Source organism: Heterocephalus glaber, unplaced genomic scaffold (assembly GCF_053883595.1).
Source record: "Heterocephalus glaber isolate CG9 unplaced genomic scaffold, H.glaber_assembly_v1.0 deba00001447, whole genome shotgun sequence".
Classification (NCBI taxonomy): domain Eukaryota; kingdom Metazoa; phylum Chordata; class Mammalia; order Rodentia; family Bathyergidae; genus Heterocephalus; species Heterocephalus glaber.
This window is the reverse complement of record NW_028258299.1, coordinates 12,181,333-12,208,736: the sequence shown is the minus strand read 5'-3', so window position 1 is coordinate 12,208,736 and position 27,404 is coordinate 12,181,333. Positions and strand designations below refer to the sequence as shown.

General features: G+C 37.0%; 1 protein-coding gene and 1 long non-coding RNA gene across 4 annotated transcripts in view; one reads left to right on the top strand and one right to left on the bottom strand.

Annotated features, from left to right (window-relative positions):
- Positions 1–331: 331 nt before the first annotated feature.
- On the bottom strand, positions 332–19,226 carry LOC106008132 (uncharacterized). The gene is made up of 4 exons (XR_001182644.3): positions 19,174–19,226; positions 18,491–18,519; positions 9,623–9,742; positions 332–9,255 (listed from the first exon to the last, which is right to left on the bottom strand). It is a non-coding gene; the product is annotated as an uncharacterized LOC106008132 (long non-coding RNA).
- A 70-nt stretch (positions 19,227–19,296) lies between these two features.
- The window catches only part of Prkaa2 (protein kinase AMP-activated catalytic subunit alpha 2), a 52,433-nt gene continuing 44,325 nt past the window's right edge, over positions 19,297–27,404 (top strand). The window contains exon 1 of one of the 3 annotated variants that reach the window (XM_004869629.3): positions 19,297–19,569. In XM_004869629.3, coding sequence (XP_004869686.1) covers positions 19,476–19,569 — 94 coding nt within the window. In that variant the 5' untranslated portion in view covers positions 19,297–19,475. Of the gene's footprint in view, positions 19,570–22,657; positions 26,491–27,404 lie in introns of those variants that run through there. The other 2 variants (XM_021248227.2, XM_087214482.1) reach the window with 2 other exon arrangements.

Here is a 27,404-nt window from a genome sequence, read left to right as displayed (position 1 = left end):
GAGAAAAGTCACACAATATAAAGATCACTAGGAGACTGAGAGAGAGACAGTATGAGGAAACTGACCAGGCTTACTCAGCCCAGAAATGAGAGTGGGGATTTGATGATGGGCTCCTAATCTATGAAGGGCTTTCACATAGAATGCTATGCATACAGTCCATAATGTACAGTACTAGTCTGGGATAATTGCATGGGATAATGTAATGTATAGTGCTTCAAAGTTTAGCAAGAACTTCATCCACATCATTTTATTTAAATAATCTTACAGCATTGAGTTGAATTAAAAATGTAAATGTCAGATGAATTTTGGTATATACATATATACAAGACTAGCAAAAACACAAATATCATTGATAAAAATCAAAGGATTACTGAAGACAAACATTTCTGATGAGTCATTTTAATTACATGGGAGAATGAGAATTCATATGGTCTGTGTTCTACCACCTAAAATCTAAGTAATTTAGGGAGTTGTTTAATTTGACTGAATGTATATGTAGGCATTATAAGACCTCAACAGTTGAACAAGCTAACAAAACATCAAAGTTCAAAGAGAAAGTATGTATGTATGAAAGCTACAGACTATCAATGAAAACAAATTTGTAGAAAACAGTGAAGTTAGGAACAGAGGATTATAGGGAATGCATGAAGCAATGGGGATAAGCAAGATGATATGAAAGACCGGAAATGAGATTTTTGGTAACTTATGAGAACAAAAGAATATGTAAGATATGACCCTCTAATTCATTACTCTTGAGGTCTTGTCCATCCCATTACTTATATATGTAGGCCTACATAACTAGAAATGGGTACTTGATATAACAGGCAAGAATGGCCATATAAATATGCATGAATATGTATTGTTATCTTATCTAATGAATTCTTAGATTAAGGTATCATCTCCTGAGATAGTGCTACTATATCTTCATCTTTAAAATTATTCATTCAACAAATAGAATATTTGATAGAGGGCTTATTATGCCCTGAGGATGCAATAGAGAATAAAAGAAATAGATTCTTGCCCTCATGGAGATTATAGTCTTGTATGAGTATTGTGGAAATGGGAGAGGAAGATGGGTAAACAACAAAGGAGTAAAAAAACCTGCAGTCTGCAAATGCTAATAAGTGTTATTAAACATTAAATATTAAATACTAAATATTAGACGGTAAAGTAGGGAAGAGAGGTGGGGACTGTTAGAGCATTAATGAAAAAATAACATTTGTTGCTCAGGATAAAAATGAAGTGAAAGAAGCAGAATTGAAATTGTGTTTAAATACATTGCCAATTTTTATGTAATAAATATATTTAATGGAATATTTACATAAAAGAGAATTAGAGAAAACACATCTAAATATTAAGGTGATTAACTTTTATTTGAGATGGGGGTCTCACTACATACCAAGCTGGCCTCAAATTCATTATAGCCCAGGCTGGGCTCGAATTTGCCATTTTCCTGCCTCAGCCTCCCAGAGTGATGGGATTACAGATGTGCACCTCCATTTCCAGCTACTAATTAACTTTTCTAAATGATGAAATTATAAATGATTTTTAAAACTGTTGCTTTATGCTTTGCTATTTTATTAGTTTTTCTACAATCAGCGTGTATTACTTCTAAAAATCAGAGACAACCACAATTTTTAAGTTATTTTTCTAAATATAAGCATACCTCAGAGACATTGGGGGTTTGATTCAAGACAAGAGCTGATGTGGGTTAGATCTAGAATATCCTCCAAGAGGCCCATGTGTTCAGAGACGGGGCTTGTGGAAGGTGGTTGGATCACGGGGCCACTATAGACATTCGTGGATTCATCCACTAATGAGTTCAGTGGCTGAATGTGCTGTTAGGAAGTGGGTCAGAAGGGTGGGCCACCAGGGGCATGACCTGGGGGATCTCACCCTCCCATCTCCTCCCCTCCCTCTCTGCTTACTAGTGACCATGACAGGAGCAGCTTCACCACTAAACCCTTTCACCATGCCCTTCCTGCCTTGGAGTCAGCAAACTGTGACTGAGTCCTCTGTAGATTGTGAGCCAAAATAAACCCGTTCTCCTTTAAGTTGTGGGTGTTGGGTATTTGTCCCAGCAATGAGAGTGTGACTAAGGCAATACTGACAAACAAGTCAAGTGATTTGTTTTTGGTTTCTATTAAGTCTTTCTCTTTTTGTTTTTTTGGTACCGAAGATTGAACTCGGGTCCTTGCGCTTGCTAGGCAGGCCGCAGAACCACGGAGCTAAATCTCTGGCATGTTTTTGGTTTCTCAATGCATATAAAAGTTATGATTACACTATGCTGTAGTCTATTAAGTGTGCAATAACATTATGTCTAAAAAACAATGTCCATACCTTAATTTAAAAATATTTTATTGCCAAGTGTGGTGGCACAAGCCTGTAATCCCAGCGACTTGAGAGGCTGAGGCAAGAGGATTGAAAATGCAGGGTCAGCCTGGATAATTTAGGGAGACCTCGTCTCAAAAGAAAAATTTTTAAAAGGACTTGGGTTGTAGCTCAGTGGCAGAGTACTTGCCTAATAGCTTTCTTTATCATTCTATTCCTTTATATAGTTTTGAAGCTCTGGAGCAAATTCCCTTGATTTCCCATCCCTCATCCACTTACTGTTTGGACCTCTCACAAAACAATTATCCTCTCTCTTTTTGTATTTAGTAGCTTCCCCTGTAGCAGATTAGTGCAGTGATTAAAAACTCAGGATCCAGAGCTATCAGCCTAGATTTGATCCTTGATACTCAGTATTTGTTGTGACTTTGGCAGTTTCCTAATCTTTCTGTACCTACTTTCTCATCCAGTTAAAAGGATGAGCATGTTAACCTCGTGTTGCTGTGACAAAATACTTGACCAAATCAATTTAAAGGAGGAAAGATTTATTTAGGTTAATGGTTTCAGGGGTTTTAGTCCATGGTCACTTGATTTCATTGCTTCTAGGCTTGTGCGAGGTAGAAACATAATGGAAGTATGTGGGAAAACAAAGCTGCTCACCTCATGGCAGCCAGGAAGCAGAGAGAAAGGGAAAGAGCCAGAGAGGTAGGGACCAGTGACCAGATACGGTGTCCAAGGTCACACTCCCATGACCCACTCCCCTCAACAAGACCCCACCTCCTGTTTCCATCACCTGACAACAATGTCATCAAAGTATGATCTCATCAATGGATTAATCTACTTGATCTAGTTGAAGCCCTCAGGATTTAATCACTTCCAAAAGCTGTACCTCGAAACACACGAGACTCCGAAAGACATTTTATGTCTGAACAATAATAAATGGGTATAATTCTCATCTCATAAATTATTGGGAAGACAAGTTCATGCATTTAGAGCAATCAGAACAATGCTTGGTATAGATTAGAGACCAGGTATTATACCTGTAAATTTAATTTTCCAAAAGACAAGAATGACATTTTCTGTTTCTCTGTATTATTAGTACAACTAAACACAGTGCTAGAAAATGTATCCTGCTCCTTTTAGGCCCTAATATGTGTGGAAAGTGGTGAGATTAGACATGAGAAGGGAGGAAAAAAAATGATTTTTGTGATCCACTCTATCATTCTTTGTGAGAGACAGGAGATAGAAAAGCTGAGGCTCTGAAAATCTAAACTGGCTCAAGATCTCCCAGCTGTTAACTAAAAACTAAATCCATGTCTGTTTGGCTCTCTTCATTGTACTTTGTGTTGGAAATAAACATGAATAAATGGATGAGTGAATTTGAGAAGGGCCTGGATTTGTCTTTGGAGCTTCTCCTGAGTTTATTTATTTATCACTGTATTCCCAGAACTTAAGACAGTGCCTACTTCACAAGAACAGCTTAATACATATTTATTGTTAAATGAATGAAGAAACACAGGAAGAAAAGGGCAAAGGAACAAATCAAGGAATGGATGGGTGAAATGACCTCTCAAAAGGGCATTTTTAGCCTTCATATTCAGTCTCATATACTCAGTATATGATGGAGTCACAATAAATGCTTCTATTCAGTACCTAGAGAGAGTGGAGGAAGTAATTCATTACCTATTTTCTGTAAGTGCAAATTCAAACCAACTGTTTCACAATCACCTGTGATTTTATTTTTATAAAAGGAAGAAGCAATAGGTTTCCAGCTGTGCAACCATAAGCTTCATTTGTTTGGCTACGGGTTCACTTGGAACAGGCAAAGGAATTCAAACATTTTTTTTCTTTTTTACTCAGGGAAGTTTAGGAAAATATTTTCATTCATATTTTAAGTGATTGTTACCCTTCCCTCAAACATTGAGACTCAAGCACTCCTAGAGGGACCATTACATATGCTTCCTTTGATTGAAATTAGTCCCCAACTTCCTTTTAATATAAGCACTGGAGAAGCACGATAAGTTTAATATAAAATGGATTTATTATTGGATATTAAAATGATAAAAACATATTAACACCTCTGGAGGGTACAGTGAAAAACTTTTGCAAAAATCAGCTGTAAAAATAATTTTCATTTAGCTGACAAATAGTAGGTGGTTGAGGAATGAGCCAATGTGTGTCTTTGTAAAAGGAAGTTTATGTCCCACAGGTGCTTATAAAGCATTTCTCACTTTGTAAAACTATGCTTGTTTCTAGTGCATATAAAAATACATTGGAAATGACATAACATCCTTTGGATTTCTGTAGTTATATTCTCTCCACTCACGTATACAAATCTTCAACATTATAATTAATTCTGGGACAGAGAGTTTGCTTTGAAATAGTCATATATCAAGAACGTTGCAAATACTGCATGAGGAGAACAGCAGATGAGTGTTAGTCTTTGATGGTTCTAAAATGCTAGGGATGGTGTTGAAACAGGAATCCCTCTCAGTGTTAGAACCAGAACCTTGCTATCAATGAGGAAATTACTATTGTCTGATACCATTATTCTTTTTGTTACCATATGTATCTGTGATGTGTAACCATACAACATTGGAGTCTTACAACATGGTTTCTTTCCCCTTTGTTTTCTGTAGTCATTGGTACATAGAAAAATCTGTCTAAAGCATTCAGTAAGCCTTAAATTCTATTTCATGAGGGTAAAACCCTTTTTTTCTCATGACATTTTTTGCATTGAATAAGAATAATGGCAAAAGATGTCATTGAAAAAAATGACTCATTGTACTTTGAAGCTTTATAGCATGAGGGGAATCATGACAGGTATATAGCTACACATTACACTGATGCATAGACCTATAGACATACTTGTAGGCTATTGCAAGACTCCAAACTGTTTCCCCTCATGCGTACACTTTGTTGCTAAATGATGACAGGGCAGTCATGTTAAGGACAGTATAAATAGAGCATGTTCCACAATCTATACATAATGCTAGATTCTTTCTGTTTTGAAAATTGATTTAAATATCCTGCTTTTTGTTTGTAATATTATGGCCTTTTATACAAGTGTACTTATAAAGTTGACTTTGATATTAGTCAATTTTTGTTACAGTGACAAACAACTTATATTATTATATATTATACTGTATATTATATTATTATGGCTTATATTATTAAAGATGGATATGCCAATTGCCCTGCCCCATCCTTATACATTTTATACATATACTGTATTGAAAGATCACACTGTACCCTATAAATATAAACATTATTATGTGTCAATTCAAAATAAAGAAATTTAAGCACTGTTATTTATTTATTTATTTTTAAAAAATTTTTGGTACTGGGGATCGAACTTGGGTCCTTGTGCTTGCGCAGCAGGCAGCAAAACTACTGAGCTAAATCCCAAGGCCCAGCACTGTCACATTTTTTAAAAGGTTTCTTTCCTGTTCATAGTGCTGTGAATGGACTGCAGCCTTGGTGAGCTCTGGGTGCTTTTTCATTCGAGAACTATCTGAGGAAAGCTCTTCCTTTGGCAGAGGTCAAAAGATCAAGAGGCCAAGCCAAATCATGCAAGCAATCAGAACCTCAGGAAGGGTTTAGGGTATGGCACATCTATTCACATTCCATCAACCAAAGAAAGGCACATGCCCAAGCCATTGTCAAGGTGGTAAAGAATTCCTAGGGGTGGGAAGGGGGTATGAGAATAAATACTAGCTGAATAATACTCATTTACATCCATAATGACTATAGGTTAAAAAGCTAATACACATCTGTGAATTACAAAAATAATTAAATACTAAAATATCAATGCAAATTTAAGTACAATTTTAATATTTTTTTGACAAGTACATACAAAGGGTGTGATTGGTTGGGAACCAGAGTGGAAGATTAGAAAAAGAAATCTAACACATAAATTACATTTAAGAAAGTATAGAACCAAAGCATATTCCTTTCTCTTGGAGAGTTCCTTCATACCTCATGCTGGCCTCTATCATTTTATTTGTCAGTATACTTTCTGATTATTTATGTCAGAAAAAAGAGCACTATTTTTTTATCATTGCATACCTGAGGCCTAGTAAAATTCCTGGCCTCAATGAATGTTAGTTGAATGACTATAAATGCATGCATAAATAATCCAGAATATGTTGCTCTTATTTTTTCGTTTCAGTGCTATAATTATTTATATTTTATAGAAATAAAACTACCTTATTTACTTTTCTCCTCTGTGTCTTCTTCCTTTTCTGTTTTTATTTTTTTATTCTATTTTATTTTATTTTGAGACAAGGTCTCACTTTAATTCAGGCTGGCCTTGAATTCACTATATAGCCCAGGCTGGCACTGAACTCACAGCAATCCTCCTGCCTCAGCCTCCCAGCAGCTGGGATTACAGGCATGTGCCACCTGCCCGGCATCTTGTCCCTTTTCTGAGAGTTTTCACTTTTTTGCTTCCCTTACTGAAGTTATTTTATTTTAAATAAATAAAGTCAAATACTCTTGTTTGATATATATTATTTTCCTGCAGAGAAGCTTTGAGTGCATGTGAGAAAGACAGGAAGGGAGGGAAGGAAGGAGGGAGGGAGGGAAAGATATGTAAAAAGACATGAGAAGAGAGATGAAAAGAAGGAAAGACAGATCTATACATTTAGGAAGCATAACTGGAGTGTTCACTACTGTAACTGGTGAAAATCAGTTCTTGAATAAGGTTCTTCCTGCATTTCTTTTGTGATTTACTTACTGGGAAAAGCTTCAAAGATGACATTCTGTATTGATGAGCCTGTCAGGAGAACAGTTACCTGAATAGCACTGTTAAAAAAAATTTCAAATAAGTTGTACAATGTGGTTCCTTCATAGGCAATAGCAAACAACAATTTAAAGGAATGAGAAAGCTGATGACAATCCAGAAAGAAAGAAGGAAAGAGAGAAAGAAAGAAAGAAAGAGAGAAAGAAAGAAAGAAGTAGAGTAGGATGTTAACTGGTTTCTATTACCCTTAAGCATATTTAATAAATACATCAATTTCTATAAAATTATTACTCAACTAACTTGGCTCCCTTGTGTATTTTTCATGATTTAAGCTTCACACTAAATAAGTACTTTACAATGAAGTTTATTCAAAACTGCATCTTGGGGGCCAGGGATGTAGCTCAGTGGCACCATGCCTGCCCGGCAAGCGCAAGGTCCTGAGTTCAATCCCCGGTACCACAAAAAAAACCAAAACCAAAAAACCAAAACAAACCAAAAACAAAACTGCACCTTAGCAAGTCATCCAAAATAATATGGAGATATCATCTCTACAATTCCCCTTGCTTCCTCCAACCACAGCTTTCCAACTCTGTAGGTGCTTCTAGATAGATTAAGTAGAAAATATTACCTTAATGTAGCTGCACAAAAAAAACCAGAAGTTGCTCCTTCCTTTTACATGTGCATATCATATTACTACAGGAGATGTAATTGTGCATGATTAAACTTTTGAGGACTCAAATGGATATGATTTCTTAGTCAAGTATTTGTTCAAGTGACCTTAGCTCTTTTTTCTTTTAGGCTAGAACATGATAACAATGTAGAGACTAAGTGAGTTATCCAAAAACTACATAGAAAAGCCAGGTTGTTTCATAAAATGTCAGATTTGTGATGAATACTTGGAAGATTTTAGGACGATAGACATATCATGGCAGAAACTGTAAAGTGATTACAAATAGTTAACATTTCAAAACTTCAAATTCTTCATTTAAAGCTGAAATTTATTTACAATACAAAAAGATCAAGTTATTTTTGTTTGAAAAATGACTCTATTTATAAGATTTCATCTGATACAAACTCAGCTAAGACTCACAATAAAAAGCTATAAAATTGAACTCCCAACAGCAGAGTGAGAACATACAATTTTTGTAGAGATTTACTTTTAATTTATATTTGACAAATGTTCCTAACAGATGGAAAAAGTAAGAGACTTTTCATAAAACCTTTGGCTTATTTCCATGAAAATGCTCCACTTATTGAACAGGAAATAAGGTGTAGAATATGCTTTTAACCAAACTAAGAATTCATTTCTCCAATTCATAAAAGCTATTCATTCTCTCTACTTCCAATCTAAATAGGTCCTCATCTGATACCTCTCAATAGACTTTATTTTTTAATGCAAGCCCAAGAAGAAATGTTCATGTCAGTCTCTTCCATTAAAGACAAGCAAAGAGCAATCTCTTCTTAAAGTTGTTGAATGCTAGGCAGTGACTAGGTTGGCAGTTACGTTGGTATAAAAAGAACCTGGCATGTTCTAGGTTTATCTGACACTATGACAACGTTTTCAGGGGAAACAATAGAGTTTGCTAGGATGAGGTTAAATTTTGTAGAATGAATTTTAGATGTGTGGTGCTAAGCAAGAGATTGTTGAATTATTCAGACTTTGAGCAGAGCAGGAAGGAAAATGGGTAAGTACAGTATCACAAATTGCAGGCTAGATTTAATTGGAAAGCTAACAGGCAAAGGAAGCGGCAAGTAGTCAATGGTACTATGGGTGTCTGTACAAGCAAGGCAGACAGCCTTTCTAGTAGTTCAGTACTTGAATTACTCTTGAACTCCAGTAATTCAGAGTTCAAGATGAGTTTGCATTCCAAGAACATAGTCCAATATTGCGACTTAGAGAGAGAACCATAGCTGGGCGCGGTGTTGCACAAATGTAATCCCACCACTCCACGAGGCTGAGGCAGAAGTGTTAACAAATTCAAGTCCAACATGGGCAGTTCAGCAACTCAGTGAAAGCCTGTCTCAAAATTTAAAAATCTAAAAAGAAGTGGGGTCCTAGGTTCAATAGAAAAAAAAAAGACACTTTACTGAAGACAGATGATGAATTCTACTAAAAAAAAACCAACTTGCTTATCTTCTAGCTTGTTTTCATTGAGCAATTACCACATGATTCAGCTTTTGCCCTGTGGGGATTATAAAGTTATCATTAGATTTTATAATTGGAGAGTAAAGAAAAGAACAGAAGTAAGTCTATAATCACACTCTGTTTTATGTCTATTTCCAAGAGAATTCCTGTCATATTCAGTGAAAAGAGACAGCAAAAATCAAGTAACTTCTTTCCTATATAAGTAGGTTGGTGAAAGAAATATAACAAGGTGCAATTTTATTCTACAACTGAAAAATAAGTAATTTGTTTTTAAATTACTCACGGTACAAGTCTTCTTGAGAAGGTAAAAGCTTTGAGGGCATCACTCATGGGATAATTCTTTTGGAGCCAGCATTAAAAAAATCTTGAGGCTTGAATTGTGTCCTGAAAAAATTAGCACTAACCTGGGCTACTCCATCACGCTTTGGTTGGATAGCTGCTTCTGCCAGCTTGCGGATTGTGTGCCTCCCTGCCACTGTGCCCATTTCCTGACAAACATGCTTCAGGTTCCACACTGGAAGGAGCTATAAAATAAAGGAACACACTCAGCTCTTCTCACTGTGATGATGATGAGCAGAAAACAAAATCCCTCCCTCCTCCTGGATTTGGAGGTTCCTGGTGACAGCAAAGGATGCAAGATGGATACATAGCCCTGAGGAAGACTGGGCAAAGGGAATGGGTGTGGGTCTTGGCTCCTCTAGAGAACAGAGAGTGTTCAACAATGTAAACCTCAAGGGAATCTCCATTCCTATAACATTTCCATTTGTGTCCAAAGCCAGCTTGGACTGAGGAAAGAGGAGTAAATCTTTAAAGTTATTTTATATTGAATTTAGTTTATGAAGGACAATATTGTCTTTCTCTACTTCATGTGAGTAAATTATTTCTGGATATAAACAATGATAGATTAAATAAGGGGACTACTTTTGTATAAAAGGTATGCTCTGTCTTCCCCCTGAACTTGACAGTGAAAATACTATTTTTCTTTTCCCTTATTCATTAATCAAACATTTAAAGAATGACGACAATGTATAGTCATTCTTAGTGGGCTAAGAGGTTGCTCTAAACAGTTACCAACAATAGTATAAATGCAGTAGCTTACTAATTATTTAACAAAATAAATCATATCAGATTCAAAGGTATCACTTTATGGCTCTTTCAGGTAGAAATATGCCAAGTATGTGGGAATATGATGAAAAGTAAAAGTATTCTTGTCTTTAGGCTTTCATAGTCACTCTAAATTAAGAAATGCCCCACAAAGGGATGGTGACACGGATGAGATACAGCAATAGTTCAGCATGCCATAGTGAAATATTAATTCCAATCAGGAATAGTTAGGAAATTCCTTCTGAAGGTGGACAAAGATAGACAAGATTACATGACATATGACTTTAAAAGATAAGGTTACTCCTTAAGTATTAAATAATACATTTTAAAAAACTTGTATTGAGTTCCTAAGTACTAGAAACCTGATCATAAAATGGTAAAAGCCATTCCCTTGAATATTTCAAGGAGGGGATGAATACACCAAAAATGGAAGACAAAAACAACACCAAAGAACAAATATAATGTCACAGCACCATACACACAGAGCTAGAACAGAAGTGGTATATAATTCTAGAGGAGAAAAAGGAAGAAGCTTTTGGCACTTGTCTGGGCCACGGTAGGTAAAGTAAGGTGAAGTTATGATCCCTGAACTGAGATTTCATTCATTTGTTCCTCATTCTTCTGATTCACCTGAGTTAGTGCCTGCCATGTTCACATTGCTAGGCCTTCAGGGACTGGCAGCAAAATGGTGGACCAGACAGGTAACAGTGAGCCAGTGGTAGATTTAATGAAATACAATGTGGACAATGTTACTGAAAACAGGAGCTCAACATATAAGGGAAGTTAAGGAAAGTCTTCATAGAAGGTGGCTTTTAAAAGATGTGGAGGTGTTTGCTAGGTGGATTTTGATTAGGAGTACCTTAGATGAAGGGAATTCAAGACAATGACAACATCAGGAGTAAAGGTACGGGCTTGACGTATACATAGAACTGAAAGAAGCTGGATGTGATCAGAGCTTTGGGCAAGAAAGGAGAAGCAAAAGATCAGGCTGGCAGGGACCAGATTGTAGAAGGCCTATAACCCAGGCTCAAGGAGTTTGTATATGTGCTGCTGAAGTGAACACTCACAGAGTTTAAATTTATTTGGTAGACTAATAACTTTTCAGCTGAATTCCATTACGTTTTTGAGTTCCAAGGATGTACCATAGAATGGTATGGAGCACAACAAAAGGGCAAATTTTAGGGCTCATGAATGCCAGGCTATCAAGCTTTAAACATTAATATTTAGGCAATGTAAAGTCTTTGAACACTTTTAGAGGAGGAAGTCATAGGCTAATAATTGTATTTTTGTATCATCGATTCATCCATGATGCCATGCGATAAATTTGCCCAAATTGCTCAATTTTTCTCTTAATTCATAACTAATACATATTACTCTTCATTCTTTCTCTTAAACATCTCTCAAATTCATCTTTTTCCCTCTTTCCCTCCTGGGAGCCGGTGGATCTGATCCTTGTCATCTTACCTTTGATGAAGTCCAAGAGCCTCTAACTTCTTGTTCTATACTCTGCAGTTAACCCTATTCATTTGTTCTTTCTGAGATAGCATCTCCCTGTATAGTCCAGGCTGGTCTTGAGCTCACTGTGTAGACCAGACTGGCTTCAAACTTGCTATCTGCCTGCCCCCTGCCTATTCAATGCATTCTTTTGGATTTCTCAAATGAATCTTAAACTTACCATGGTTAAAACAGAATTTTGTCTCTTATCTAGCCCCCAGCCCTACCTCAACTTATTTCTCAAAAAATCTTTTACATTTCAGACCATGGCACCCTTGTAAAAATCCTATAGTTGTAGGGGCCAAAATGTAAGTCTTTGATTCCTTTTTTCACTCTTCTTGCATCTTGCATCCAACTATTAACAATTCCTCTTGGGGCCAACTTCAAAATGTTTATGTCAAATCTTAATGTCTCTTGCTATTTTCACTGCTACCACTCTATGATAAGCTACTACTAGCACTCCTGTGGTCTAGTAAAAGTGTCTCCAAAGTAGTTTTTGTTTTTTTGTTTCCAACCTCCTATTTTTTGCCATATAGCTGTCTAGAAAGACCTTTAAGTCTAGGACTCAGATCAGAACATTGTCCTGTTAAAAAGAATCTCCAAAAGGATTTGATTACTTTTTTAAAAATCCAAAGTTTTATACAGAGCCAAATATGATCTTACTATAATTGCACTCTAATTACAACCCTCTCCAATCTGCTCCTGTACACACCACTCTGGACATACTGACTTTCTTGCTATTCCTATGATGTGCCATCTGTACTGTTTCAGGGCCTTTGCACTTGTTCTTCCTTCTGTCAAAAGTGTCCTTATCCCCAATATTTCAATTGCTTCTTCCTTCATATAATTCTTCCTTCACACAATTTACAAATGCTACATTTTCAGAGATTTTCTGATAACCTATATAAAATGCCTATCCAATCTTCCCCTTCCCATATCTGTATTCATTGACTCTGCCTTATTTTTCCTCATAGCACTCATCATTAACATTATATTACGGTATATACTTATCTGCCTGTTTATTGTTTGGCTCTTGCACTAGAATGTGACAAAGATTCTTTCTTTTACCACACTCTGCTCAGGTTCCTCTGAGTCTACCTAGGTCAATTTTTGGGCATGTCCTCAAGAGCCCAATTTTAGCACGAGTTCTGCTCAGTTCAGCCGGAATTCTCCACTCTTGGTATCTAACCAAATTCTTTACTCACCTACTTCCATCTTCCAGTTAGTGTCTGATCACTCTGGTCTGCCTTCAGCAAGACTTGCTAAGTCAGTTTAGCAGGCAATTTCTCTACCCTCTTACTTAGTAATCTTCTCTCCATCATCATATCCTACCTATCACCTTGGTTATAAATTCCTACTTTTCTTTGCTGTATTTGGAGCTGAATCCCCTCCCCACACCTGCCTCTCTGGAAAACTCTTTTGCAGTGCCCCCCATAGCTGTTACAATAGTCTTGAGGAAAGTCTGTCTTGCTGTATTTAATAAGTGTCATGAATAATTTTTCTTTAACAAATGCTAACATTATGAGTGGCAAACAAGACGGGCTGCAATCTGTCTAGTTCTATACTATACCCCCAGTGCCTACAGTAGTACCATGCACTCAGTAGTCATTCAGTGAATGTATCTTTGTTCAATGAAGGAATCTATTTAGATCAAAAGAACAACATACTCAGAGAATCTGGGAACCTTTAGTTGAAATAACTACCTTCATAGCACTTTAAAATTATTACAATATTTTTAAACTAAGTATGAATTTTGTCAATAAATACTTTAAAAATTATTAACACAACTTAATTTCATAGAAGTAAAATCTCAGAATTAAGAGGCCTCAAAGGGCACCTAGTCCAAGGCCACATTCCAATTCAAAAAGAGAATTGAATTCTTCAGCTCTTTTTTAAAAAGTCTTTATTCTTGGAGGGAGAATTATTTGGTTATTTCTAGAGCATTTGGAACTTTTGAAATTACCTAATTTATCTTCTTTGCATCAATTAATCATGTCAAAGCTTTGCAGTTATTGTTAACAGGATTGAGCCAAACACCAAAGCATTAACACCCACTTGAGGTCATTAGAAGTGTTTATGAAAGAATTCAAATAATACATACACTGTTAGTTTTGTCAAAGGTTGTTAGGGTTGTTTTAATTACAGAAGACAGCCATAGCAGAGATAATCAATTCAAGGTGACATTGGTATCTCCTTACTCAAGCTTTACCAGTGTATAAGGATTTAGCACAGATAGTTACCGAATCCATGTCGGGGTGGGGGGGAATAATTAATTTAACTGATCTAAAAGTGTGTTTGAGCTTTCTTTTCAGACAGGCTGTCAACATACACATGAAAGCAAGATTCTAAAAAAGCTGTCAGTTCCAGTGTTTGTACAGCAAAGCAAACGACTTTTGTTATTGCAATTAATGCATCTGCTCACAAAGGAAGTCTGAATCAAAATGTTCTATTTTTCTTAGCTACACTAAAAATTATAATGTTGATTCATATTGAAGTAATTTAGAAATGTACTCAACCAGAAAATGAAAATGGATTATGTTAAGTATGACATTTGTTACTAGGGTACCTGCTAAAAATAACATCTAGAAGTTATATAATACATTTCCTTCCAGGGATTTTAGGGATTGTCACATGCACTACTAATCTGTTTAAAGGACGTTGGGTCAGGCAATATTCTCTCAACCTTAAAAATCAATGATAATAAATGTCACTCTTGACATTTCAAGAGCCAGCTGAGGCTGGAAGATTGTGAGGTTGAGGCCAGATTGGGTTACATAGTGAGACCCTGTCTCAAAAAACCAACAAAATATAAATATAGATAAATAAATAAATATCAAAAGGTGAAATGTATATAGGGAAAATACTGTGCCAAGATCAAGCAGTTTGTAAAGATACACTAGATTGCGGTTTTAATACTTTATAATAATTCCTCTATCTTTCCTTTAGTAGATTCGTTCTAAAATAAGGAGTGGGATTTGGGAGTGAAATGCATTAACAACTGAAAAGTACTTTTAATATCATCTAGTCTGATACCAGTGAGAAATGACATGATATATTTAAGAACATAAGTGGCCACTCTAAGAAATAAACTCAGAGTTTTAAAATTCTGAACATTGTGCTTTCTCTACTAACTCATGATCACAAATAATTATTGAGCTAAAGCCAATGTGGGCTTGGAATGTTCAACAGGTAAAAATCACCCAATTTTCAACAAATAAATGACACTTTTTAAAGGGAGGAAGGGAAACCATTATAGATTGAAAGAAACACAGGAGGCTCAAAATGTTAAGCATGACTTTTTTGATCCTGGTTAGAATAAACTGAATGTAAAAGTTTATCCTCAAAATAATCAAGGAAAATTGAAAATAGGAGGGTATCCCATAATAGGAATTAATGTTAGATTTGTCAGATATTATATTAGTAGTATGATTCTTTTAAAAAGAACTCCTTACTTTTTAGAGCTATATTCAGAAGTATTTACCAGTGGAATTATATCACTGGTTATTTGCTTCAAAAATATTCCAGGAAGCAAACCAGTTCGAATACATTCAGGGTGATATGGCTGTAGCCCAGGAAGCAAACAAAAAGAAGAGACAAGTTGGTAAATGTTGATAATATTGATACTCAGAGATGCTTCTGTCACTCATACTATTCAACTTTTATGGATGCTTGAAATTTCTTTAAAAAAATTTTTAAATTATTGAGCTTATGCTTCAGAGAAGACACTATCAGCATCACTAATCATTGGATACCCAACTTTCTTTTTCTTTTTATATTGTATTGGAGAACAATAAAAAAAATACCCTACCCTATCATTAATCTATAAGGTTCTATAGGTTCTGATTTATGCCTACTGTCTTGGTTACTTTTCTTGTTGCTGGGACCTGACACCCAAAGTTAAGGGAGGAAAGGGTTTTTTGGCTCATAATTTATAGAGATTTCAGTCCCTAATTGTCTGGCTCCAAGGTAGGGTGCCATGGTAGACAGGCATCACAAAGAAACAGTTCATGGCTTGGAGAAGAGAGCAACACAAGCAAGCAATTACTACCAACAAGCCCCAATCACAGCTCTTTCTGTCCCTTACGTCTTACCCAGGCTACCTTCCCTTAATCCTAGCATCGCACCATGAATCAATCCCAGCATCAGATCCCAGCAGCACAAACCCTAGACCCAGCCACCTCCCCAAAGCCCCACCTATGACTGAGGCTTTGGGGGGACATCTAGATACAGGCCATATCACCTAGTTTCGACATTACTGCTGACTGCCATACCGAAATGTAAAATTACATTTTTAGCACGTGTATCATTTTTACATGTTTAGCACGTGTATCATAAAATGAAACTGCACTTTGCTCTTCATTCTCTAGATTAGTAACCCTTTTTAAGAGTTCAATGAAAATATTTCTGGAATGATATACTAGGCTTCATTAGGAACATAACATGTTCATATGTAAACTATACACAATAAAATGATAAATGCTATATCACAAATATGAAAAATGTGGAATGGGATCCCTGTAATCAAAAATTTAACGATGTTAAAAGGTCAGAATTATCTTTCTCTCTTTTAAAGAATTACAAAGTATGAAAAGATAATCAATGAGTATACTGCCAAAAAAAGTAAATGACATGTATTACAGTATGGAGGCATGTTGGATAATTAATTTATGAAAATATTATTTTTCTGGATTTGGAGATATTTGTGGTATTTATCAGTTTCTTTTTAAATTCACAATTGGTTGTGTTTTTTATTTTAAATAAATACATTTACACCAAATTTTGTAGTTTTTTTTCTTGAAAGAGATCTCCCACATTGTATAAATGTCAAGTGTCACACAACCTGAATCCATTGGGATGCCTATAAATTGTTGGGCACTGTTTGGAAGCTAAGGACACAGCAGTGAACAACATGGAGGAAAACACTCCCTCTTATGTTCTAGTTGGAAGTGACAGATGAAACAACGTAAAATAATAATTAGTAGTTTGTTAGAAGATCAATGCCATGGCAAACAGTTGGGGAGGGTGGGGGGATAGAGTGTGTGTGTGGAGAGTACAAAGCAAAGTTGTACGTGAGATTGCAATTTTCAACAGGATGGTCACGGTAGGCTTCCCAGAGGTGACTTTGAAGGAATAGGTTGCTAACACCAGTGCAGTCTAGCATAATGTATTAGTTTAGCAGTACTCCATTCAGCTCCTATGCAGGCCTTTGCTTTAGAATATTTGAAGAAAAAAATACTAACAGTTCAATAGTAGGAGGTAAAGCACTGAACTGTTATCTAGGGCATCAATCTTAGAGATGCTAAACAACATAGAGACATTAAACATCATTGAAAGTAATAAAATGGAGACTATTGCATTTATCAATATGGTTGGGTGAGATCCCCAAGGGGCAATACTCTTGAGGAGATCTAGCCTGCTTAATAGTTGAGTTTTTCATTACTAAGGTGAGACAAACATGGTATCATACACAAAATGTTCAGGGCAATAGAAAGCTGAGTACTACTGCCCAGTCTGCTTTCCTTCTTCTCATCATATATTATTCAATCTTAGCTCTAAATAAAAGTTCGGAAAATAACAAAAAATATAAATTTAAAAGATACATTACTTGCCCTAGAAATACAAATGTGAGAATGGGACTGTGATTGTGAACACTCTGAGTTTTCTTACAGCACTGTGTGCTCTTTTGTGTAGGCAGATGAGGCAGAATGGAAAGAAAAAGCAAGTCAGAACTGCAAATGAGCCTGGCTCTGTCACTTAGCTTTTAAGCCTTGGGTGAATCATAAAGAAAAAAACTAAATTTTATCACTTATAAAATGGGAATAAGAAGTTTGTTTTATGACAATTAAATGAGATAACTGTGTTCTTTATCAACAAAGTATCATACAAGTTTGGCAATAAAAACAAAGCTCAAGGTAGTCCAGAGCAGCTCTGTAAGAATCACAGCTATGAAGTGTATAATAATTTAACTTTTAATTAGTAATTAACAGTGCAACATGCTTTAAAACCTCAGATTATAGCTTGTCTTCATTGTAGCTTCAAGAAATCATTCTAATTGCAAGTGGAGGCTCATCAGCGTCTTTTACTGGGATGTTACCAGAGGGGCATATATCTGCATCTCAAAAGCAGGGTTAGCACTTTGTATTCTTACTCACTTGAAGGCTCCCTCACTGAAGAAGAGAGCCTTTGCCAAATAAATGTTTAGCATCAAAAATAGCTGGCTATTTTCTCAAAACTTCCAGCTAGGTAGAGTGATTCTTAAATGACACTTCTTGTCAGCAAGAAAGATGATCCAACGAGTGAACAAAAATAGCTTCTGTTCGACAGCTGTTAATATTTATAATTAATAAGCAGTGACCATCTCTCATTAGCTGGTCCTGAGTGTAGCGAATGCATTTCTGTATACAGCACTTCTCAGAAAACAAAGTTTGTTACATTCTTTTCTTTCTACTACATTTCTCTTTACATAAAAACAGTGTGATCTGTGAGATTTCAAGTTTGAAGAACGTGACCTTGAAACTATTGGCACACACGTTGCTATAAATGTTTGACTAATCCTTAAGAACTATTATCCTTTAAGAGCAAATGATTCTTTTTTTTTAAACTGTTGTTGTTGTTGTTTTAAACTGTTCACTTGGGCTGGAGATGTAGCTCGGGGTAGAACACTTGTCTAGTACCTGCAAGGCCTTGGGTTCGTTCTCCAGCACTGCAAAAAAGAAAAAAAAAGTTATTTTTTCATTGACAAAACCTGTACGTATTTATTGTGTACATGTTTGGAATCATATGTGCTTTGAGGAACGGCTAAGTGGAGCTAGTTAACATATGCATTAGCTTACATGCTTATGATATTTTTGGTAGTGTAAAGCAAATACTTTTTAAGCACTGAAAGGACAACACTTTGAGAGAACATCAAGGGAAGGAAGGGAAGAAGGGAAGGAGGAAGGGATGAACGTTGCCAAAGTCCGCTGTCTTTCCTACTGTGCCTGGGTAGCAACGCTCCGGACGCTCTTCCTCCCCCGCGCTCCGCTTTCCTCTGCACCCCAGGCCCCTCTCCCCTCTCCCGGCTCCCAGGGCAGCGGGGCCGCGTACCCCGCACGTGGGCACAGAGCGCCGAGCCGCTGCGCGGTCCGGGTGGGTGAAAGCCAGGCGCTCAGAGGAGAGGCCCCTCCAGCCGCAGGGGGACCCCGATCCACCCGCGCGCCCGGCCCGTGGGTGTCGCTGCTTCAGCTTCGACTCCCACCCGTTCCAGCCCTCTGTACCAGGCACGGCCCTCAGTCCCGCGTCTCTCCCGCAATTCTCCTCAGGAAGAACTCGCCCCTCAGTCCTCTGCAGCCCGCGGCCGCTCCGCCGCACCTCTTACCTGTGTGGACCCGCGAACCTGCTCTCACTGACGAGCCCCTCGGCCAAAGCTCCGCCCACCCAGCTGCGCCCCGCCCAGACCCGCCCAGACCTGCCCACCGGTTCCGCCCCGCTCTCCCTCACCTCCAGGTTGGGCACCACACTTCTCTCGCTCGGGTCCCGCCCCACGCCCCCCCACCCCAGGGCTCCCGCGCCCCGCCCACCCACCGCGCCCCCGCCCATATCACCGCGCCCGGTGCACTGTGGGTAGGTGCCGGCCGTGCCTGTGCGCTGAGGTCTGCGGAGCGAGGCTGCGCGCCGAACATGGCTGAGAAGCAGAAGCACGACGGGCGGGTGAAGATTGGACACTATGTGCTGGGGGACACGCTGGGCGTCGGCACCTTCGGCAAAGTGAAGAGTTGAGTGCGCGGCGGTCTGGGCGTGCGGGGCGGTGGCAGGGTGGGCGGGGGCGGGCGCGGGCGCGGGATCAGGTGCAGTTGCACCGCCGCGTGCCCTCCGCTCCCTGCGAGGCGAGGGTCGGGCTGGGCAGCGGCGCGGGCACCTGACGCGGCCTTGCCTCACCTCGGAGGGTAGAGACGGGACCCTGGAGATTGCACGCCCAAGGTCAAGGAGGATGGCGGGTCCGGGCCGGGAAGTCCCCGCCTCCTCGCGGAGGCTGCGTGGGCTCCCCGGGCCCAGGGTGCGAGGCGCCCGAGCGCCTCCGACCGGGTCGGGGTAGGTGCAGTGGCAGGTGTGTGGCTTAGGAGGCTTCTCGGAGAAGGGAAGGATAAGCGTTCCCTGGGGTGAGAGGATTTGGGGCCGAGGATCCAGAACCACTAAGGCATGTTCTGGCGAAGTCTGCTTTCTTGGGAGATGGGATCCCATTTTGGATGCAGAAAACCAGACTGCTTTGGAAATTTTATAGAGTACTTAGTAGTTAAGTATTAAACTTTCCTTTGCTGTCTTATTTGTTAATGAGAGTCACACGGGGTTTAATTAACTTGTCCTCTCTCCACAGCTCGAGCTAGCTCATTAAAAATACTGTTGGAAATCTAGAATTGTAAGGGAAACATCCCCCTCCCCCGCTGAACACTGAGTAGACAGCCTGGAGATTTTATTCCAAGGTCTCTATTTTCTTGTAAAACTCGTGTTTTAACCTTCAGTGAAGACTTGAAGAGATGAGAATCGGGCTCCTGTGTTCTTCCACATGCCTAGCACTTAGTGAGCACTCACAACGTGCTAGGCAACATTAAAGGCAGCGTGCATATAGCAAAGACCAAACCAGATCTCTCACGGAGCTTGCTTTCTAGGGGAAGACAAACAATCAGAATTCATATGCAAAATTGATGTGTCAGGCTATTGAGAAAAGTGAATGAGGGATGGGAGGACACGGACTTTGTGAGGTCAGCAGGTTTTAACAAAGTAGTCGGACAAGGCCTCACAGACAAAGTGGTATTTGTGCAAAGACTTAAAAAGTTTGTAGAATTCTTTGAAGTCCTGTGAAGTTCTGAATTAGCTTTGAAAGATCTTATAAGAAGAATTGATAATTAGAATATGGTTAGAACAAATGTAGAACTAGGGATTGGACTAATGTTGGTAACATTGCCTGTCATTTCATATCACTACCGAGGACTCGTGTGTTACATATTCAGTTACTTCAGCAAACCATGTCTTTGCCATATGGAAATGTACTCTCTTCAAGTTACATAATTTAACCATATGTCCTTTCAAATTGTGTTAAACATTTTTTGGGGACTTAGAAGTTCTGTAGTCTGAATGCAGAATAGAATAGCCACCAGGCCAATTAGCCATTGTCAAAGGACAACTTAGAGGTGCTTCCAGGCACTGGTGTCTTCAAATATAAGCTAACAGAAGAAATTTATGAGAAGTCCATTTCTTGGAGAATCTCTGCCCAGTGGGCAGCCAGGTGGAGGAATTTAACACTACCTTAGATTTTCTTCAAAGAGAGACTGTGGTTTCCTGTCCAAGACAAGAATCAGTACAATTGATTTTTAATATATATTATATAAATTGTTATAATCTCAAGTTACTTAATTCAAGGAACCAGTGAAACAAAAGCATGTTCATTTTTAAAAACAGCATTATTGACAGCATTATGATATTTTACATATCATAAAATTTATCCATTCTAAGTATACAATTGAAAAGGTTTTAGTATCTACCAAATGCTGTGTCCATCGTTATGGATCGTTGTAGAACACCACAGTAAGATTGCTCATACACATTCAGAGTTCTTTCCGTTCCCATCCTTGGTCCCAGGAAACCGTTAATCTGTTGTTTGTCTTCAGAAGTTTGATTTTTCTAAACTGTTCGTATAATTGTGGTCATTCAGTATGGAATCTCTTATTTGTAACTTATTTAACAGTGCTTTGGGGTTCTTGGATGATACAGCGTGTGTCATTAGTTTGTTCTTTTATTATTGAATAATCCATTGTATGGATATGGCACATTTTGTCTGTATACTTACTAGTTGGACATTGTTTTAAGTTTTGGGCCATTACAAATAGCACCACTGTGAGTATTCACACGCAGATTTGTGTGGACACATTTTTCCTTTTTTTTCAGTTGTAAGTATTTTTAAATTTATTTTTATTAGTACATGTGACATGTTTTCCTGTATCTTGGGTAGATATTAGGAATATTAGGAGTAGAAATGCTAGGTCCTATCATAGCTTTATGTTTAACTTTTTGAGAAACTACCAAACTGTTTTCTAAAATGTTTGCATGCTTTTACTGTCCGTCCTGCAATTCATGAAAGTTCCTTCTTCTCCATTTTTTTTTAAACAACATTTGTTATTGTCTGTCTGATTTACTTTAGTTATTCTAGTGGGTAAGAAGTGCTCTCTCATGAGGCTTTAATTTTGTATTTCCCCAGGGACTAATGATGTTGAATCTTCTCATACTCATTAATCATCGCTACAGTATCTTTGGTGAAATGCCTGTGCATATCTTTGCTTGATGTTGATACTTAATTTTGCTTAATATTAATCCTGTGGCTTGAAAACTGTTTGTCCCTCCAGAACTGATGTTGATATTTGATTTCCATTGTAGCTGCACTGAGAATGATGGGGGCTTTGTGAGGTAGTTAGGTTTTGAAGAACGCTTAATGGTTTCCTCCTAAGGATAGATGGTTAGAAGTGAGTCTGCACTTTAGGTTTTGTCTCTTGGCATGCACGAGTTTGCCCTTCTGCTTTTCTGTCTTGGGATGAAGCACCTAAGCAGGTGCTCCATTGTACTCTTGGACTTCCCAGCCTTTAGGACCAGGGGCCAAAATAAATGTTTTTCTTTTATAAATTAACCCAGTCTCAGGTGTTCTGATCAAGGAACAGAAAATGGACTGAGAATATTATAAATTGAATTAAAAGATTTTCTTTTGTAAATACATACACGCTCTTTATTGGTTATGTTTTGTAAGTATTTTCTCCTGTTTTTCATTTTCTTATTGATATCTTTTGAAGTATAAAAGTGTTAAATTTTTGTGAGGTACAATTTATTACCTTTTTTTATGGACTACGCTTTTGGTGTTATAAACCCTTTACTAGCCCAAGTTCTCAAAGCTTTATGGTTTATTATGTTTTCTTATAAATGATATTTTACTGATTTAGCTGTTATATTTAAGTCTATGACCCATTTTGAGTTGTCTACGGTTAAGATGAACTTAAAGGCCATCTTTGTCCATGTGAAGATACATGCATTTTGTTAGATTTTGTATGATTTCTACTAAAAAGCTTATTAATAAATTATTTGATTTTACATGGCTATAACATGGAAATGGAGGTGAGAGGAGTATTTTGTGTGCTTTTTCCTCAACTCCTATGCCAATTGAAGATCTGATTTCAGTTTATTGAAAATAGCATAATTTTTGTTTAATAGCACTAGCTTTTTTAAAAAAGTTATATTGTTAAAAAAATACACCTATAGATGTTAAAAAGTAACTAAAGCATTAAGACGTTCTATGTTGAATTTTCTCCTTTGGTCTGTTGCATTGTTAAGGCTATAGAAGAATGCGGTGGAAACATTATATGGGCTGACAAAGTGTAAAAGTAATGCTTTTTATATACTTAAAAACTTTCCCTACACTGGATGTGGTGGTGTGCACCTATAATCCCAGCACTCTGGGAGGCTGAGGCAGGACGATCACAGGTTTGAGCCCAGCCTGGGCAACTCAGTGACTTTACAGAGATCCTGCATCAAAATGAAAAAATAAAAAGCCATGGGGACATCCCCAGTTTCAAATTATTTATTTTCTTTTTCCCTAAATTGATTAGTTTCTCACTCTCTTTGGGTAGAACTGCTCTTTCAAACTCTTACAGACTTTCTTCAATTCTTACTTAACTTACTACAGGGATAGAAAATCTAGACCAGAGTTGTTGTTTGTGTTATACAAAGACTGGTTGTAGAAAAAAATTGTATTGATGATATAAAGTCAATTCATTTAAAAGTTTTCATTTTCAAGGTGAGGACTGATTGATGTGATTTATGAAATAATTCTCTTCAGGATTTCTTCCCCAGGGGATACTTTACAGCCACAGTTGCCTCTTTCTAGCCAGCAGAGTTTCACCAGGGATATTAGATTTTCTGTTTTTCACATAGTTACACAAATGAAACAGATTTGGCTTTTAGGAAATTAAGTAAATATTTTACTAGTTCTCCACATATTTTTGAGATAGGAAAGATAAGCAAGTGGAAAACTTAAAACATTTGTTTTTTTGAACAAGCAACTTGCCCTTTTTGGAAATATCAAATCCTGAATGATAAATTAGAAGTTTTAGACTACTCTAGACAGTTGGTGGAAGTAAAAGTGGTGCCTATTGTTGCACTGTTCTTTGCTCTTGATTTGTTTTTGACCCTTGCTAGTGTGAAGGCCCTAACAATTTAAGCCCTCTCAGCCTCGTTGTCTTTCTGTCCTAAAGGTCAACCCTAGAATGCACAACTTGTAAGGTCCTTCACAACTTTATCATTATACTGATTTTGTTTCAAAGATTCAATTCCAAAAATTGGATGTATTTAATTGTTCATTCTGGTTTAGTGGAAATTTGAATTACCCGAGAGCTGAAATGTAGATGAGAGTGTGGAGTGGAAGAAAAGAGAAACACATTTGTAACAATTTAGTGATAAAAGCTACAGTTTAAGGTTTTAAGTTTTTACAGTTTAAGTTTTTAATCACTGCACTGTATGTGCACTTGATTTTAATTTAATATTATTTCCCAGAGTAATTCTCTGAGTTTAGCATTACCTCACTTAACAAATGAAGAAATTAATAATCAGATGTGTAACTTGCTCAAGATCACTGTGCTAGTAAGTGGCAAAGCTAGCAAGCAGTTTCAGGATATTTAGAAATGCTGTCAAATCTGACAAACATTGAGATAGCTGTAGTAATCTGCGCCTAATGTTTGGTTGCCTGATTGAAAGTAGTTCTTCACAACTGTGCTGTTTTATATTTATTAATGTTTTTATTAAAACACAATATCCTTTTTGGCTATCATTTCTTGGTATTTATGAGGGCTGGGTTACCTTACATAAAATGACATATTATTTACATATAAATTGTGTACATCTTCTTCTATGCTTTAAATCATCTCTAGATTGTTTATAGTACCTAGTACCAATGTCAATGCTTTTTGTAAATAGTTGTTTTACTATATTGTTTAGGAAATGATGACAAGGAAAACAAAATCTGTATGTGTTTAGTACAAATGTGATTTTTTTTCAAATATTTTTGATCACATGGTTGAATCTATGTGTACCGCAGTTCAAAGGTACCATATTAGCAAATGAGGAAAAATCAGTTGTGTCTCTCAAAATAATGAGGTAAATAAATGATGTGTTATTTAGTTTTGTCGTTGTTACTATTATTGCTAACTTACGTGTCATTTATATGATTGTGACCTAGGTAATTTTTAAAGTCCTTAATTTCTGAATGGATTTTGTTCATTTGTGTAATTAGTTGACTTTCGAAAGGTATTTTCCTCTAGAAATAACGTTGTAAATGGTAGGTGGGTTCTGGGTAGGTCCTCAAAGGCAGCATGAGATAGTATATATCGATACTTTCTATGATGTAGAGAACATTTGATTTGAAGACCTGATGTGGATAAGCCAGCTGTGTGGCCTTAACCCAAACTCTCTTGATCTATGAAGCATGTGTTTTCAGAGTATGAAGTATATGAGAAAATGTTATGTAAGTGAAAAGGTACTCAAAAGTACTTGTGTACTTAGGTCCTATTGTGTACGTAAACCCATAATTAACTGAACTATGAGAATAATCTGTAATCTAGTTCAGAGATCAGAATTTATTTGATGAGAAGGAAGAATATTTACTATCTCCTCTCCTATTTTCCAAAGTCTTTTTTGTGTGTGAATGAATGTCTTCAGAAGCCTGAAATTCTGTAGACACTGCTCACTTGTCACACTTGCCTATACATAACTTCCAAGGCAATATGCAAATGAGTAATATCCATAAACACTTAACATACACAGACACATGCTGTGCTGTGTTCTAGACCCAGTGGCAGCCGTCATAGAAACTTGGAGCAAAGAGGCAAAAGCTGTGAGCAAGAACTGTGAGCAGGAACTGTGAGCACCAGCTTTTAGAGCATGCACTCGGAGCTAAAAATGCATTTCTACCAGACTTTCCCTTAGTGTGTGGCTTGTACATTAGGAAGGCTTTTGTAGTTTCTCTATGTAAAGACTTGGTTAGACATTTTCCCTCCCCATGCTGACAGAGCACTACTCTTTTTCAGTTTTTGTTGTGTTTTACAGAAACATGCCAAACTCTTCACGTATATTGTGGTCTGTGCTAGTTTTTCTGAAAGCATTTGGTATTGCTTTGTACTCCAGTTTTTCTTTTGAGATTCCTGTGGTTTCCTTGATGATAGGGAAAGTATTTTGTACAGAAATTCATTTGTAAGCCAAGCAGATAATTTAATTTGATCTAGCAGGAAGATCTAATCCCAAATCCTTTAAGAGGGAACTAGTGAGTTGCATGAAACTCCTAAAATTTTGAATGCATTGTAGAACTTAGAGCAAATCAGTCTAGTGTATTAATTAGATGACAACATAGGAAAGTTTTAAAATCCAGTATTTTTATCTGTTATTTAAGGGACTAAAATGCATATGCAAAGCAATGTGTTTATTTTGAAACGTGATAAGTCATTTTATTTTTAGTGTAGTGTTATTAAGGAAAGAATTTCAGGCAGTTTTCATCTCTGCTAATAATAGAAACCTTTACTCCTTCAAGGGAGCAGTGTTCCTGCTCAAGTGGTGTCCTATGTTTGACAGTGTTTGCCTCTGATAAATTTTCTATGTAATTCTTTTGGCGGTGAGTTTATTTTTAAAGTATTAATTCTTTTTTAGTCTTTCTTTGGACTTTTAAATGATTAAAAACAATTTGGCAGTCTTGCTATGGTGCATCTCATTCTGAATGTTAATGTACTAATTTATTAAAATATTTTGCTTTTTCAGAATCTTTTTTATTTTATCTATTTTATATACCATTAAAATGGTGAACAGTATGTTCTCATTCTACATGTTTCTAAATTATAAATTATAAGGTAAATGTGGTTGTCATTTAAAATAATGGAATTTAGAAATTTAAATATATGAAATAATTTTTTTCTAAATTCTTACTTTACTTGGGGAATACCATAAGTATTCATTGTTTTCATTTTTCTTTTTCAGTATGTTTGATACTGTATGGCACTCTAGAATTGATTTTAATTCTCCCATGTTTAATCTCTCAAAATAGATTGTGCATTTGCTTTGTTTAGTCATATTAGATCTTAAGCACAAATATTTTTACTATTGTTAATAATGTGCCAGTAGCAACTACAATGGCTGAGGTACTGATTTAAAAATAAAGTGAGAGATGTTTGTCATAAAATTTACTTAAATAATTTGTATTTCACACTTGATACTTTAAGTATCATGATGAATCTCCCTTTTCTCACATTTGTACCAGTTTCCCTTTCAGTGCTCTGTAAATTCACAGTTAGATAATATAGCAGTTATAATACCTACAGTGAATGAATTTTAGCAAGAAATTTGATTTTGTTCTTTACTCACTTTAACACTTTAGATGAGATGAAATGTGCTCTGCATTGTTCATTGCTGTTGAGCAACTGTTCTCAAAGAAGTTCAGTGTCATCATGAAAGGAAAATCCTGCCATTAACTGTTTAAATATCCATGAATTACTTTGTTGTAGACTCAGCTCTAATAATTATACTAAAAAGAGT